The 16,953-nt window shown below is 45.8% G+C and overlaps 1 protein-coding gene across 5 annotated transcripts; it reads right to left on the bottom strand.

Moving 5' to 3' along the window:
• Positions 1–542: 542 nt before the first annotated feature.
• KCNE3 (potassium voltage-gated channel subfamily E regulatory subunit 3) lies at positions 543–12,104 on the bottom strand. Of its 5 annotated transcripts, none has more exons than XM_077113590.1 (4): positions 12,012–12,104; positions 6,404–6,720; positions 4,868–4,987; positions 543–4,061 (listed from the first exon to the last, which is right to left on the bottom strand). In XM_077113590.1, exon 4 carries the CDS (start codon positions 4,019–4,021, stop codon positions 3,710–3,712), a length of 312 nt encoding a protein of 103 aa, XP_076969705.1. In that variant the 5' UTR covers positions 4,022–4,061; positions 4,868–4,987; positions 6,404–6,720; positions 12,012–12,104; the 3' UTR covers positions 543–3,709. The 5 variants fall into 5 exon arrangements, with proteins under 5 accessions (XP_076969705.1, XP_076969706.1, XP_076969702.1 ...); XM_077113587.1 differs by having other exon boundaries at positions 544–4,061; positions 4,864–4,987; XM_077113588.1 differs by having other exon boundaries at positions 544–4,061; positions 4,864–4,987; positions 6,404–6,555.
• Between the last annotated feature and the right edge of the window lie 4,849 nt (positions 12,105–16,953).

Below are 16,953 nucleotides of genomic sequence, written 5' to 3'. Positions count from 1 at the left end.
ACTGTAAACTAGCAATTCATTAAATTCCCCCTTTTAAAAGCCATTCCATTTCTGGTATATTGCATTCTGGCAGCTAGCAAACTAGAACAGGAATTATGTTGTTTTTGGTTCTTATTTGGTGGGTGGTTCTTGCCTCTTAAGCAAGATGTAACACTCGGCTTCTGCTTGTTTCTCCAATCGCACAGCAGTAAGAGACAGTGGTGATGCCTCCTCTTCACCAGACCTGGTACCCACACCTCAGCTACTATGAGTGCTGGCTGCCATCAGCTTAGAACTGCCCCATTCTATAGAGATTTTGCCTCAGACAAATGTGTGCACACCTAGGAAGTTACACGCTCCTTCTACCAGCCAGCAGCTACTCACAAGAAGAACAAAAAGATGGTGACAAAATGTGAGGCCAATTCTGCGATGAAAATTGAGCTTCAGAACCTTCCAAGGAACCAGCCTGTAGCTAGTCTCCAGCCAAGACCATTTCTTTGCTACTTCTAGCTGCTCTAAGACAGCTTCCTTTCACTGTCCCATCTTGCTGATTTCTTAGAACTGCCACCTTCTTCAAAGAAGTGTCCTTAGCTGATGGGTAGCTCCTTGTACGCATCCCCTCCCCCACCTTTTCTCCCCCTACCAAGGTGGCCTAAAATCAATGACTGACTGATATGGGGGTACAAAAGGCCAGCCCCTTTGTTCCAAGGGCATGTAATTTTGTGATGTGGTTTATGCCCAGCTGTGTATAACAGCTCCTGTGGATCAGGCCAAGGTTAGACGTAACCTGAAACTACTCTTTGGCTCTTACCTCTCCTATCTACTTCACTCTCTCCCTTGCAGGTTTTTCCTGAAAAGAACTTCCTCAATAAATGCCGGTCTGAGGCTCTTTCTAGAGAACCAATCTAAGATTACTGGTGTTAATACTCTGCCATTTTCCCAGATCACTCTCTCATTCATTTCTGGGACCCATTCAGACTCATATTTTGGGTTGTGTATGCCATGGGACCTAAATTGGGTGCTGAGGGCTCTTTTAAAGTACTTATAAGTAATACCTACTACATAGAGTTGTTGTGAGGGTTTTGAAAGTTGAATGAGTTAATGTGGATAAAGCGCTTAGATCAGTACCCGGCAGGTTATCAATGCTCTTAGGTATCAAGGCATGGACTTCTTTGCTTGTTTTTATTCACGTGTGCATACCAAATGAGCCTAAATTAGTGCCTGGCACAGAGTAGGCTCTTAAGAACCTGTTGAGTTAATGCTTTTTATTGTCGAAGTTTTGCTTAGAGGTCCCAAGGTGACATGCTGAGATTTGGCCAGCAGAGGGCAGCCAAGTGCAGACGAGTGTTCCTATGGCTGTGAGATGCAGTGGGCTAGAGCTCCAAGACAAACCCGGTGAGAAAGACCCGGAGGAGGGCCGAGTAGCGTGCCTACAAGACACGATATCTGAATCTAGAAATTATACCACTTTAAAATCCTGGAATTTTATTTAGCTCAGCCGTGGGCGCATTTAATGAGACGTATGGAACTCCTGTTTTATGAATTCAGACAAGTGTTTCCAGGCCCTGAGATCCCTGGAGATGCCCTGGTGTCAACCTCTTTTGAACTTGTGTGACCTATTTCATAACCCTCTCCATAAATCCTCCTTTTCTGCTTGTGCTAATACACATTTGGCTTCTGTAACGTGCAAGAAAAAATAACGTTTATTACTTTATTATTAAGCCCTGTGAATGTCTGGATGGCATGAAAGAGTCTCAGTAGAAGAGGGCGCAGGTCCTTCTGCCCCCTTTTCCTGCTCCACATCTTCTTCCAAACTGTTCTCTGCAGAAAGGTGTTCTCTCCACATTTCCTCCTGTTGTATCCCCTTCGTTCACTCTGCCCACTTAGATCTGTTCTATCTTTCAAAGCCCAGTTCAAGTCACCATTCCCTGACTCCTCTAGATCTACTCAATCTCGTTTCTCAAAACCCTCATATCCTTCATCCCCTGACCATTGACTCTGGCACTGGATTACATTCCACATTTTATTTGAGTTTGGACCAGGTGGTCTCTAAAGCCTCATGCACCTGTACAGACTTCTGAATCTGCTGTCTTCCCGTATGTCCCATCTCTTTAAGCAGAGCTCCACCTCCATTGCCAAACAGAGATGAGGAGGGGTGAGCACGCAGAGAACTCAGCACAGGCCTGCGTGGAGTCAACTTAAGTGCTTTTGGGACTTTATGTGTTCTGGGTCTCCATTCAGGAACCACAGAGGAATTTATTTTTATTTTTTCAGTGAATTAGTACCCGCTCCCCAATAACACACACCTCATTATATAAGTAAAATATTTATGATAAAAAATCAAATATTACGCAAATTTATAAAGTTGAAGGAAAAAATTACCCATAATTCTACTCCACAGAGACAACTGCTATTAAAATATACCTTGAGTTTCTGCTATACTCAAATATGTACGTTTCAATGAGGCTTTCTGGAGACAACATGGAGATCTATAGGGCTGAGATCTGACAAATGGTGGGAGATTCCAGTCTGGGGAATGGAACGAATGGCTTGTAAAATATTACAAGATTGCAAGGATTAGATTGAACCATATGAAACTATTGATATTGAGCTACTTTTGGCCTCCCCAAACTGCAGTTTCATATGATTCAACCCAGTGTACGTGAAGCCTCGCATGTTAGAATTTTAGGCCCTTAGAGACTTCCGAGTCTACCTACCTCCATTGTATGGAAGAGGAACAACGACCACAGAGAAAGTGTCCAGCTTAAAATCACACAGAAGTGGTAGAGCCAGGAATGCTTCTTTTTTCCTTGTGCCCGATTTCCACACCTGCTTCTTAAAAACAATAATCTAGGAGCAATGGGGAAAGCTTCAAAGCAGATTGCAACTTGGTATCAGGAAAATTTCTCTCAATCAAAAAATCAAAATGGAAGCGCTGCCTTGGAGGTAGTGAGGTCCCCATGACTGGTGATGGGGCCTGGGACTACGACATGGTTCAAGACATGGATGAACTAACGAGGCTTGACATTCAGCACCCCAAAACCTGCACAGGCTGCTTCTTAAGACCGGAGGAGGGGCCCTAGCAACGCAGCAACAGGGTGATATATTTTTTGTAATATTTGCAAAGGCAAGATATTCTTGAAATCTTTTTCTTAAAGACAGTCCCAGAATCATATAAGCTTCAGGATCCACTGCCGTGTGGCACAGAGTTTTGAAAAGCGCTGGGCAAGGAGGCAAGACACCTGGGTTCCAACCATGGCACCGCTCTGGCCCAAATGGGCGGAACGGCACTTACCCTGCTTATCTCACAGGGAAGGATAAAAATATAAAATGTGAACAAATATAAATAAGTAATAGTCCTTAGATTTCCTATCTGTGATATAGGATAATCATGGCTGCATCTCATTGCTATTGAAGGTAGCGTGTAAAAAAAAGATGTCCCCAGCGCATGGTCCTGTTCCCTTCCCTGTTGCACCCTCCACCTCTCCCCCCCTCCAGACACCTCCTCCTCAGCTCCAGCCACTGGCACAGTCATTGGTCATCATCCTTTCCTTCATGCGGCTCCCACTGTCTATAAAATCTATCTTTGCCTGGAAAAAAATCCGAATGCACAAGGCCCAGCTCCGCCAGCCTCCCTCCTCCCAGCCCCAGGGTAACTTCCCTTAGCACTGTTTTGTGATGACCTAACAGACAGGGACACAGATATGAGAGGGTCCCCAGCCCCCTAACATCAGATCATAGACACACGGTTCTTGATGTACACGTGATAGGGATCACTGCGCTTGTCCACTCTGCGGGAGCGGGTGTATCCCAGGATGAGGCTGCCCACAGTGACAGCAAACAGGAACATGACGAAGAGGACGTACATGTAGGAATTGTCATCACGGCTAGGTAGGCTGGCCCGTTGCTCCTTAGTCTGGTTGTCCAATGCTGGCCCTGGCCCTGGCTGGCAGAGCAAGTTGTAGTGCAGAGTGGCATTCAGAGCCTTCAGCACAGCGTGCAGGCTCTCATACCAGGTCTCGGTCCCATTTGTGGTCTCCATAGCAACAGGGATGGAGATGGGGGGAGAATCGGAGGATGCTCTGGTAGGGAGAGAAAAAAGAGAGTGGATGGCTTCTGTTACCTACAGCTAGAATGACTTCCCCCACTCCTCCAGACCTCAGCTAAGGTCCCAATATCACAGATTCTTTTAACTATGCATTTACTTGTCTTCTCCACTAGACTGCAAGCTGAAGGAAGGCAGGGTCTAGATCTGTTTTACTCACTACTATATATCAGCACATAATAGGTGCTCAATAAATATTTGGATTTCTTTGGATTACAGATATTTATTGTAATCCATTTTAATCTCTCCTTTCTTTGACTCCTATAAATCAGAGAACTTTAGGCTAGAAGGACCTCAGGGATTACTTAATCTAACTCCTTCCATTTCACACACAGGGAAATTGAAGCCCAGAGAGAATAAGTGGCTCATCTACAAACACAGAGAACATTAGAGATCGAGCCAAGATAGAGATCTGCTCTTTGATAGTTATCTCAGTGCTCTTTCCACTTCCCTGCCGGCTCTCTCTCGGCAGTACTTTGGGGCAGCATTAGGAAGCCATCCCTCAGCACTCTTCTTCCGCACTTTTCTTATACTCTACAGATGCCATTTAGTAGATGTTTTGGGATGGCTTGGATTTCTCCCTGCACGAAGGTCAGAGGCTGGATCATTTGACTTTTCAAGCATCACGTCTGAAAGGCTCTAGGTATTCTAGCTCTTTGGGGATATTCTATCGGAAAGAGACTTGGGGGCAGTGGAAAGCTGCACAGCATGCATTGGAGAAGAGAGGAACAGGGTCGGGCCTGGGGCAAGGAGAGTGAAAGTCTGCTTTGGGGTTTTACCTGCCTCAGAGAAAGAAGACACAGGCACCTCAATTATGTGCCTTCCAAAACAAAGTTATCATTTGCCTGGCGAAAAGTAGGTGATATTAAATGCTCCTTTTCCTTCTTCTCAGAGATCATGAGTCTATAAAATAGGAAAACATCCTAAGACAGTTTCACATCTCAAACCCTGAAGAAACATATGTAATTCTTTTTAAACAAGACTCTACATTCACTTTCTTTAGGAAGTCTTTATCAACTGCCCCTATCCCTCAATCATACTCTGCAAGCTTTGTGACCCCAGCCTCCTCCCCGCAGCACTTCCATGTAAGGCAGTGTGTGAGCAACTCCATGTTATAGATAAGAGTCTCATCAGACCACATGCTCCCGGTCAGCAGGGCTGTGTCTGTCCCACATGTCTAGGGGACCACCCTGAGCCTGGGTGGGTGTTTGCCTTCCCCTGGGATCTACCGTATGACTGGGTGGGTGGTCTCCTCCATGGGGATCGACCTTACAGCTGGGTGAGTGTTCTCTGGGAGGCTCAGACCCAGGTCCTCTACTCAGGGGCGCATCACCTACTTTAATACAATGCAGGGGACGAGCCAAAAGCTACTGGTGCTTAAAGGAAGAAGTGACGATTTCTGATCAGGGGTCCCAGAATGTTCACAGTGATGGAGGTTTTGGGGTTGGACCTTGAAGGGTCTTAGAAGACAGAGAAAGCGAGGGAAGGAAACAGGGGAGCAAATGAATAGCAACAGGAAAGTACATAAAATGCTTAGAAGAATGGAAAGTAGCACAAAGAAGTTAGATTATAAGCCGCATGGGAGGATGTGGTTGGATGGGGGACAGGAGAGACTGCAGGAGCCAGGTCACAGAGGGCCTTGAGTGCTAGGTGGGCTGCAGAGTTAGGACTTCATTCTGTAGGTAATGCAGAGCCATGGAACAGAATTTTAAAAATGGATCAAATACGGGGCTGCGACAGTGGCTCAGTGGCAGAGTTCTCGCCTGCTATGCTGGAGACCTGGGTTCGATTCCTGGTGCCTGCCTATGCAAAAAAAAAAGGATCAGATAATCAGATCTGTGCTTGAAAGGACATTCTAACAGCTACATGACTGGAAGGTGGGGGAATTAAGGCAGGCGCCCATATACAAGGGTCTTGAAATAGTTCAGGTGTGAGATGCTGAGTCCTGAGCTGGGGCAGAAGGTATGAGGAGGCGGGTGGGCAGAGGGGGAGGGCAGATAGATGTGAGACCTGAGAGTCGTCTGGGGAAGGAACAGCTAGTGTCAGGACTGAGGGAGGAAGGAGCTTCACACTGTTTTACAGATAGACGGCAGACAAATAATCTAAGTATCTGGAGGAGCCTATTTTGAGGGAAATATGTTACTTGCCATGTTTGGGCTTCAGTCTCCTCAACTGTCAAGAAAGATAATCATTCCTGACTGCCTCCCTCAAGGGTTGCTGGAGGATATACTTTTACTATGTTGAAGAGGATTTTCAAAATATAAAGGGGATTTAACTGACAGGGTAAAAGGAAGGGCAACCTCAATCTGGAAAACTCACCAAACAGGAGGAAAACTCTCTCTGGCTCTGAGTTGACTTTGGGAGTCTCTCTGTGGACACCCTAAGGCTCCTCAGCTGCTCAGCCTCTTCAGATTGTCTTTGGACAGATCTGGGGTCTCAGTCTTGATTTCAGGAGCGGGGAAGGCCCAGAGCTGGAAGGAGAGGCGGAGGTAGAAAGGGAAGGAACCAGACACTCAGAAAAATCTTCAGAACCACGGTGATTGCCCAAGGCTGGAACCCAAGTGTGGTGCAATCATCTCAGGCGGCCACGGCTCTGATTCTTCCTCTCCTCTTCTGCAGCCGCTGGCTCAGGCAGCCTACAATGGGAAGTTGCAGGGACTGTGCAATGCCCCACGAGGGTCTGATTGCTTCCCCCATCCCAACCCCAGACCTACAGTATCTCAATCTGGTGAGTTCATGAGAAAGCTCACTTTAACGCGTGGATTCCTACTCAGGGAATAGTGTAGCCTAAAACACTCCCTTTCCCAAGGGGATGTGTACCTTAAGAGGAACCCCTGAAAGGCTGAAAGGGCCTCAAGACCTGGGGCAATGATGTCAGGGGAGAAGGACAGTGGGCATTTAAGTTGATAATTTACCAATCAATTTGTTTGGTTAGACAGGGTATAAACATGGTCACAGAATTAACAATATCTGTAGCATAGCTCTGTTGTGAAAAATTAAATGAGAAAATTATACAGTGCCTGATGCTGGACATGCCATAGACAGTAGTAGTGTTTTTATTTTTGTGGAGCAGAGGTTGGAGGGACATTCAGAGTCCATCTAGTCTAAGCTCCTTAATTTTGCAGTGAAGGAAATGGAAACTCAGGGAGGTGCCTTAGTTCATTCACTAGTATATTTCTGGGCATAGGCCCTCCCTTTTCTAAGCTTCAGCTTCTATCTGCCTCTATAAAATTAGGGTTTTGTTACATAATCTTAGAAGGGCCAGTCAGCTCTAACATTCTATGAAGGTATGTATGAATCATAAAACTATGTTGTGAGATTATGGAAGATTGAATAGGGTGGTGGGAGAGGCATTTGGGGTGCTTTCTAGAGCCTCTCAAACCACAAGAGAGAAGAAAGCTGCAGACTTTTTCTTCGCGGGTTAAGATGTTTCTGAGTCCTGGAACTGAAGACCTGCACCCAGTATTCCAGCCTAGATAAACTGATGGCCAAAACAGTTGATTTGTTCACTTTTCCTCTCAACAGCTCACCTGCAGTTTGTCTAGCTATAAGAGTAGACAGACTCAGTTGGAAAGTGCGGGTGGAGAGAGGCAGGGTGGGCTCTGAGGTGGGGTTTAGTGAAGGGAGAGAAGGTTCATGAAACTTGCATCCCTGAGGCCTTTCTTGCAGGGCCTCTCTGGATAGAACAGAATGTTTGCAGTTCTGATGGAAGGAAGCAAGAAGCCATAGTTCTGTGTCTGTAGGTGCTGGGCTGAGATTGGGGTGAGTGCCTGGGTACAAGGGCACCCTGTATGGGTGAGGAGAGGCTGACAACTGATGAAAGGACAAGCTGATTCTCAGTGACCTGCCATGAGGTCCAAATTGGGAAACAGTCAGTCAGCCACATTGGGGATTGTGCTTCTCTTTCTGAGCTCCTTGGCTTCCCTTACAGGACAGTCACTGACTACAAAGCTCCTCTGATGGGGGAGACAGAGCTCCTGCCCTGGGGAGTCCCGGACTTGAAATAGGAGAGAGACCAACTAGGAGACGGTGAACAGTTACTGATCAAGCTGAAAGGGCCTTGAGAGATCATCTAGAATCTAGATTCTAGGCCAACCTCTCCATTTTGAAGATGGGGAAACTGAAGCTCAGAAAAGGGAAGCGAAGGATCCACAATGACGCGGCTAATAAATGGCCAAGCTCAGATGAGATCTTAGGCCCAGGTGCTCTTTCCACTACCAATGACAGTGTCTCCTCACATCTGAGCTGCTTGTCACAGCAAGCACTCTTTACCATCGCCTTTTCCCACATTGCAGATTCTTGCCAATCTCGGTTGAGGACCCATAAGGGGGAAGGTGACTGCCTTGGCGGAGTTAACCATTGTTAGTTTCATCTCCCCTGGTTCCTTTTCAGGTCCCTGTGCTCTTGCCCTACTCCTGAACCTCCAGACAAGCCAGGCTCACTCTGCCCTCCACACTGTCCCCACCCCCTGCGTTAGCAGGTTCTCGCTAAGTGTTCTTTACTTGAACCTGCCCAGCCTCTGACTTGAGGGTGGGGGCAGAAAGCTGTGATCTGAATGACGAACTGGGGATCCTCGTGAGATTTTCTTTCAGGTGTCTCTGGGAAATGTGAAACTCCACCATCGCTTCTTTTGATTGCCCCATGGCTGTGTTTCAACTACTCTTTCAGAAGCAGTGTCTTTTAAAGTGTATGGGCAAGTAGAACACATGGAATAAAAATAAATAATGGGGGAACAAATATTAAAATGAATTTATTTCTTTTTCTGTTATCTTTTTATTTCTTTTTCTGAATCGATGCAAATGTTCTAAGAAATGATCATGATGATGAATATGCAACTATGTGATGATATTGTGAATTACTGATTATATATGTAGAATGGAATGATCATATGTTAAGAATGTTTTTGTTCATTTGTTGTTAATTTTTTTTAATAAATAAATAAAAGGAGGGGGAATTAACACACAAACACACACACACGCACACACACACACACAAAAAGTATCTGGAAACGCGGTAGAGGGGAAGAGAGGAAAAGTCACAAAACAGAGGTAGAGATCCAAAGATAACTCCTAGATCGGCTCTAGTTTGCCTCTAGCCCCCCTGGTGGTCCTGTGGCTCCTGTGGCTGACTGGGGAGCCTGTGGAGTAGGAGAGGAGTTGAAGGAGTAGAGCTTAACATCTAGGGGGAAGGAGATACAGGAATCTGAGCTGGAAGGAATCTTAATAACTGTGTCGTTGGTATAACCCTATCATTCAACCACTGGGAAACCAGAGGCCTCCCTGGGTTTCCATTTCCTTCTCTGTATGTGTACGACTGTGCACTCTGTGATAGCAGGGGCCTGTGCCTCATACATCTCTCTAATGCCCAGGCCTAAACACACAGCAGCCACTCTAGAATAAATGAATCTATGTCTCTTCAATAAAACCATTCCCCCTCCAGCATACACACAGACATTCATGAAAACAGCTCACAAAATTCAGAAAGCAGCTTGGAGGGCAGGCCAAGAAACCAGCGTAAAAGCCGACTCCACATGGAGAGTGGTGATGGGAGCATAACGTTGTCAATTCAATTAGCACCACTGAATTGTATATTTCAAAGTGGTTACAATGGAAACTTTTAGGTTGTATATAAATAACCAGAATAAAAATTTTATAAAACACCGATAGAACTGCACAACGCAAAGAGTGAACCATAATGTAAATTGGATTTTAAATAATAATATAATTACAATATTGGCTCAAAAATTGTAGCAAAGGTACTACATGGATGCAAAATGTTAACAATGGGAAAATTGTGCATTGGGGAGGGGGAGGGTGGTATATGGAAGCTCCGTAGTTTCTCCATGATTTAATAAAAAAGGGGGGGATAAAACAAAAAAAAATAATAATAAACAGAACAGAAATTTATTTAACTAGAGAAAAAAGAAATGAAAGGATCAACACACCGAAAAGCTAGTTTAAAAAGAAACAAAAACCAATTCCTCCGGGGCTGAGGAAGGGGAGGCTCGGAGAGAAGCCATCTCAGTCAGGTGGCGTGAAGCAAAGGAGGAGGCATTCTAAGCCTTGTTTGGAATCCTAGACACTCTCTGCACCCGATCCCAGTTCGATCCAAAGGGCAAACATTCTTGGCCCCAAAACACCAGCAATGGCTTTGCAACCCTCTCCTCTGTGTACTTAACCGAGGGTGTGGCCACACACACACACACACACACACACACACACACACACACACACCGCATAGAGAGTCCAACTCCCAGTCAACTCAGCCTGAGTCTGGTTTTGTCTTTCAAGGTTCCAATCTTGGCTGTATGCTTTTGGCTTTATGACCTTGAGCGTGGCATTTAATTCCTCTGGACCTCATCTATAAGACGGGGATAATTATCTGTGCCCTGCTTACCTCACACTGGGGAGACGACAGGTGGAAGGTGTTTCATAAATTACAAAGTGTTTATTGATAAGAAGTAATTATTGGCCAGTTTGGTCACGTCATTTCCTCCTCTGCCTCCATCTTCCCCTCTGCCTCGCACTCTACCAAGAACAGCTGCCCCTATACCCCCAATCCTCACCCGGGGCTTTCGGACCCTTAGAAGGAGCCTGGAGTTTCTTTCTCACTACTCTTCTTGATTCTCAGTAACCCCTTCTTTAGAAGACTTGCTTCCCACCCTTTCTGATCATGTCTATAGTCCCTTGCCATTTGGGGGTGCCATTCCGTAGTCCTGTAGTTGGTGAACGCCCCAGAGTAGGAACTGAGAGACCTGGGATCTTGCCCCTACTCTGCCTATGCCTCCAGCCCTGAGTCTTAGTCAAGTTGTTTCTTTGCTCTGAACCTATTTTCTCCATCAGTACGATGGGATTTCTCATCTTGTCTCCCACACGGAAGGTGTTCTGAAGATCCACCAGTAAGTTTATGGATAGGAATGTGTTTTTTGAAGTGTGGAGTGAATTTGGTATGTAGAAGGATGCAGGCTGCCACTTCAAAGAGTCAAGAAAATCTCAAAGCAGTTTCCATGCCTCCACCCTGGATCTCCTCCATTTGGAGTTGACCAACTAGCTGAAGGCCACCAGGCGGTATCACCAGGCGGCAATGAGTTTATGCATTTACAATACCCTTTCATAGATGAAGTGGAGAGAGCTTTGGGCTAGGAGTAAGGAGACTTGGATTCTCTTTCTCTCTGGTCCCTGGTGTGCCCCTGGCTGGTCACTCCATCCTTCCCCACACCCCTCTGTTCCCCCACATGCAAACTGGTGGCAGCAGGCTCTCCACTCATCCTCACACAGAGCTTAAAGACTTTCCAGATAAGAGATCCCCCAGGTCTAATGTCCCTTTCCCTTCATGTCACATGGCGCCACAAAGACAACAAGATCAGGAGGCCCATCCTACAGGAGGCCCAGGAAGAAAAGTGGGTGGCTGACACAATTTTACACACCTGTAAACTAGAACCCAAGTCTTCTGATCCCAGCCTCGACCTATTACTAGCCACAGAGAAAATGCCTCTGGGATCGGGGCAGATGGAGACAGTGGCAGAATGGAGTAGGAATGGGCAAGTCTGCAGATCATGTGTCTCCAGGTCAAGCAAGAAGACTGGGTCTGGGTCCTGGAGGGTCATTTCCGTGGAGCTCCTGCGGGCCCGAAAGTATTCGCCTGCATATCTGTGGCCTGTGAACGCCAGCCGCAAGCTCCCACGCTTTCCAGGCGGAGCGTGTAAGGAGCCCAGCTCCAGGCTCCCTTGTGCTGCCCTTAATCCCCGCGGCCTCTGCCCTTGGGGAGAATCGGCAGGATCTTTGATTTGCCCCCTACTTCCGGTCTTATCACAGAGAGAATACGTCTTGGCTCTAGTCTGGGGGCCCTTGGAAGGTAGGCGGGAAGACCCCTCATTTTGTACCTTCGGCTGCAGCTCTGGCTTCCCAACCCAGCGGGTGCGCCTTACCTGCCTCTCCACACGGCTGCGGGACAGCGCCGGTTCGCTGGCTTGGACTCTGCGCGCTGTGCGCTGGGGGCGCCCGCACACCGCGCACCTTTGGCGCGCCGCTCGCGCCCACTACCGCCCCGCGCGCGCTCAACTCTGCGCTCAGACTCGCGCTCCTTTCCCTTTTTCCTTCCTTAAGGCGTCCCCTCCCCCTGCCCCGCCCGGTCCCCCAGCACACCCACTTCTCGGCAGACTGGCTTCTGCCGCTTCCTCCCAGCTCCTTCGGCCTCAAGCGCCTGTGAGCTCTGAGCCTTGCTTGCCCTGCAGCGCCTTTCTGAACCTGCACTTCGCTGCAGTTTGCCCAGCACCAGGCCAGTCTTCAGAACCCGAGGCTGAGCGCCCGGCTGCCGGGGGAACCGGGCTTTGCTCCTATATGCGTTCGTGATGGTGGGCAAGTCCTTCTCACTGGACCTTGATTCTCCTAGTCGTGAAATTGGGTACAGTTCCTGAATGCATTCTTCTCCCGGTTATACTTAGTCAGATGAGATGTTAGAATCCCAAATATTAAAGCTGGAAGGTTATTGGAGAAATCGTCTGATTCTAACACAGACCCTCTGTTACAGACAGGATGCGAAGGTTCAGAATGGAGAAGGGACTTGCCCAAGCAAGGCAGTGACAGAGCTCAGACTACATCTTCTGACACTTAATCCACTACACCTTTACCGATCCCTCCTCCCTCCAAACCTCAGCAATCTCTCATTTGCGCCTCCAACTTGTGCCCAGCCACACCTCACTGATCTTGGCCCCAGAACAACTGTCCTTTCCCGATGTCAGGAGCTCACTCGAACTGTTGCTTGCTTGCTGGTGACGCCACAGGCTCCTTATATCAAAGCAACAGAAACACATGAAAACGTGTGTATTCCCTCCTCAGAATATTAAAGCAACTGTGAATTTTAAGCGTAAGAGGTGAAGCCCCAAACTCGAATCTTCTTGGAATGGATGTTCACTTACCTGAAAGTCTTATCTGCACCTTAAGAAATTCTCTGCAAAAATCACTCTTGTGAACGTGGGTATAGATTATACTTTTAATGGTCATTATTGACACACACACTAAATTAGATTTCTTTTTTTTTTTTTAACATTTCTTATTGTGAAATATAACATATCTACAAAAGAGTGATAAATTTCAAAGTACATTTTAACAAGTAGTTACAGAACAACTTTCAAAATATGGTATGGGTGACAGTCCCACCATTTCAGGTATTTCCTTCTAGCTGCTTTAAGATACTGGAGACTGAAAAGAAATATCAATATAATGATTCAGCAGTCATACTCATTTGTTAAATCCGATCTTCTCTGTTACAATTCCTCCTTCTTTGATCCTTTTCCCAATCTTTAGGAATATTTGGGCAATGACTGTTCTCTAACATCTTCATGTTGGAAAGGGGTGTCGACAGTATGGGGTAAGGGGATGCGACTGGTTGATTATCTTGGGGAGATTGGTACCTCTGGGTTCAGGGCTTATCTAGCCTAGGAAGCATCTAGAGGTTATAGATTCCTGAAAAATAAACATTGGGAGTGAGACTTTTGTACAGTCTCAGATAGAGCCCTGAGTATGCTTTAGGATTTACAGGAATACTGTTGTTTGGGGCTTGGCATACCATGGCAATTAGCAATATCTACCTGGAGCTTGCATAAATATAACCTCCAGAATAGCCTCTCGACTCTATTTGAAATCTCTTAGCCACTAGTACCTTATTTAGTTACACTTATTTTCCGTCTTTTTGGTTAGGATTATGTTTCTTAATTATATATTTCTTAATTATATTTCTTAATTCACTTTTATATACTTTGGAGTGAAAGTTGTTAGACTTCACAGTGTTAAAAAAATACAAATATAAAATTATCTTCATAGTGACACAGAATCTCAGAATGGTGTCAGCTATTCTGTTGTGGGGGTGGGGGTGAGGGGTTGCTTCCAGGACAGCAATAAGGGACAGGTAGGAAATGAGGGCCAGGAAGCTAGTGGCAGAGGCATGGACAGCAGCAGGGAGCAGTCTCTCCAGTGACTCTGTGGGGAGTCCTTATCAAAACCCTCTTTGCCAGCCTGAGGCCTTGGAATGATTAATAACAAACTCGGGGCAGCTCTCTTGCTCCCCTTCAAACAAAGATCTCATTCAGGATCTCTGAGGCACATACCTTCAATCACAGGATCTCAAGTGTGTCTAAGAAGTGTTATCATTTAAAAAGGAACTCCTATATGGTAGACATTCATACAAAATTGCTAATCTTTAGCAAAATACATTATTTCCGTGGTTCTGCGTTTTGACCCAGCTACTCCTTCATCTCAGTCTAGAAATCACTTCTCCAGGAAGTCATCCTGACCACGTAGGTATGCCGTATCAAATTTCAGCCTGCATAAAAATCACTTGCTGAGCTTATTTTAATAAAATAGACTTCTGGGCTCCACTCCACAGGTTCTGATTCACAATGTCTTGAATGGAGCCCAGAAAGCATTTTTCACAAGATCCTGAAATGGTTCTGATGCAAACAATTCTTGAGGAACAGCCCTGTCGCAGGGTTCCTTCCTAGATGTCTCCCAGAGCCTTGAATTTATTTATTACAGTTATTGAAAATAAAAATTTGTCACCTCACCTACTAGACTGTGAGTTCTTTCAGGACAGGGATTGTCTCTTGCTCCACTAAAATTTTAGAATCATAGTCTTAGAATCACACCATCTTAAAGTTCTAGAAACATTTAGTGATAGAACCTAAGTTGTAAGTACTAAGTTGAGAGAGTTAATCTAGTCAAATCCCTCGCCTAATGAAACCCCTATATTTCATTCCCAACATCTCTTGCATACCTAGTGACAGAGAATGAATTGCCTCCGAGGCAGCCAGACAGCTCTGATTGTTTAGAATGTTCTCATATTTTGACAAAAGTTGCTTCCTGTTGACTTCTACCCTTTGGTCCTTATACCATTGGATACAAAAAAAAAATATGTCTAATCTTTGTTCCCTTCTTTCAGTCCCTCAGAAATGTATGGTCTATCCTCCACCTTCCCTTTTCTAGAATGATGATAGGGGCGGGAATCCTGTTAGGGAAGGCAGCTGGGCAAGGGGTCATTAAAAAGTAGACTGTGCCTTGCAGGCTTGCGATGAGATTTTAGTGACCTAATGCATGCAAAGAGCCTGGAATAGGGCATAGCTTGAAGTATGTGCTTAGTAAATGGCAACTTCTGTTGTTATTAGGTGAGAAAGGGAAGAAGGAAACAGAGTTTCTGTCCTTAATTCAAAGTAGATAGAGACAAGGTCCTGACCTTGGGACAGGGAGGGCAGGGGGTAGGTGGGGTGGGCTGACTGAAGAGGAGAGGGCAAACCGTAACTAAAGACACAGCTCTTTCAAGCTTTTTTTTTTTATTTATCTGACTTTATTTAGCATACGGATAGTTTATCCTGGTAATAAATTAATATGTACAGTTATCAAAAAATGTTGGGTGCTTTCCAAGGAGGTGTACACTGGAGGTGTATACTAAAGTGTTATTTAGAACCATTTAAACAGCTGTCTTTATAATTTTCAAATCCAAGTGTGGTAACATGAAGTTTTTGAAAAGTAGTCTCTTTCTCTGTAAATCGTGATTTAGATAGTTTGAGTTTATAAAAGTTTCAGATGCCATTTCAGTGCCTGCAGGCTGCCAAATCTGACATTATAGAATTGACAATTCAGTAATCATTTATCCTATCACCTAATTATACAGATAGGAATCCATTGGTATTGTCAAAGATTACAAATCAAGCTTTGCTTAAATGCCACTTTCTTAGCGAAGCCTTCCCTGAACACCCTATTTACAATTCTAATCCCTCCCTTCTCCTGCCTCCCCCCCGCCCCTGCTTTTCTTGAGTTGTTTTTCAAAAACATTTAACATAATCTGATATATATATTTAACTTTTTCTTTTTTTTTTTAAGTCTATCGCCTCTCACTAATCTGTTTTTTTGTCTGGTATTGTTGTTTTGTTTGTTCACTGCTGTCGCCCCAGCACTGCGAACAATTCCTGGCACAAAGAGGTGCTCAATAAATATTTGTTGAAGGAAAGAAGACCCTGGTGCTCTGTTATGCGTAGAAAAGCACTGCCCCTACTCTAGGGGACGCTAGTGCCTCTCATGGAAATGTGCCTCCATCTGACCATCTGTTGAAGGGAGTGGATTCTTTGAGTTTAGATCATTCCTTTGGCCTTTCCTTCCACCAGGAGGTCCTTTACTAATCCTTTCTAGAGGAAGTCACCCATTTGTATAAACTCTGCTGACACCTTCTGAAGGGAATAGATGTTGCAGAAAGCCTTTTGCTTTTCGTCTGCCAGGGACTGCTGATGCACCGCTAGGAAGTCTCCAGGTCTGTAGTCCATGGCCTCAGCCTCTTCCTCCCCACCTCCTGCCCTGCTGCGAGTCCCTGCAAAACCACTCCGTTCTCGGAATACTCCAGCTATGTTCCCTTTGCCTTTTGCTCTTTCCCCTCTACTTTGAAATGCTTCCCTCATCGTGTCCTCCCAGCCTACTTTGCTCATTTGCCTAGATAATGGATTCATATTCAACTTCCAAACCTGAGTTCAAGCTTCACCCAATTCTTGAAAGTTTCCTAGCTAACCCCATTCCCCATTCCCGCAGGCTAGGGCAGGGACAGAACTGGCTATCTCTCATTTGATCCTCCAGATCCATTCCCTGACCTTATGCTCTGTGGCCCCTAAGGCTGACCCCTGTGGACTGCCTCAGTGGTTGAGGTCCTCCTTCCAGTTGGGTTCAGCCAATGGGAGGCACTGACAGAGGACCTGGAAGGAGATCAGGGGAGTGAGAGCTCAGTGGTTATGACCCCAAATGACCTCTTGTAGGGTTGCCACAAGCTAGCTGCAACCCTCAACTGAAGCTCACAGCTGCTGTCAGAGGACCCTGGCTCAGACCTCTCTCAGT

The sequence above is a fragment of the Tamandua tetradactyla genome, chromosome 8, assembly GCF_023851605.1.
Source record: "Tamandua tetradactyla isolate mTamTet1 chromosome 8, mTamTet1.pri, whole genome shotgun sequence".
Classification (NCBI taxonomy): domain Eukaryota; kingdom Metazoa; phylum Chordata; class Mammalia; order Pilosa; family Myrmecophagidae; genus Tamandua; species Tamandua tetradactyla.
This window is presented reverse-complemented; position numbering and strand designations above follow the sequence as displayed.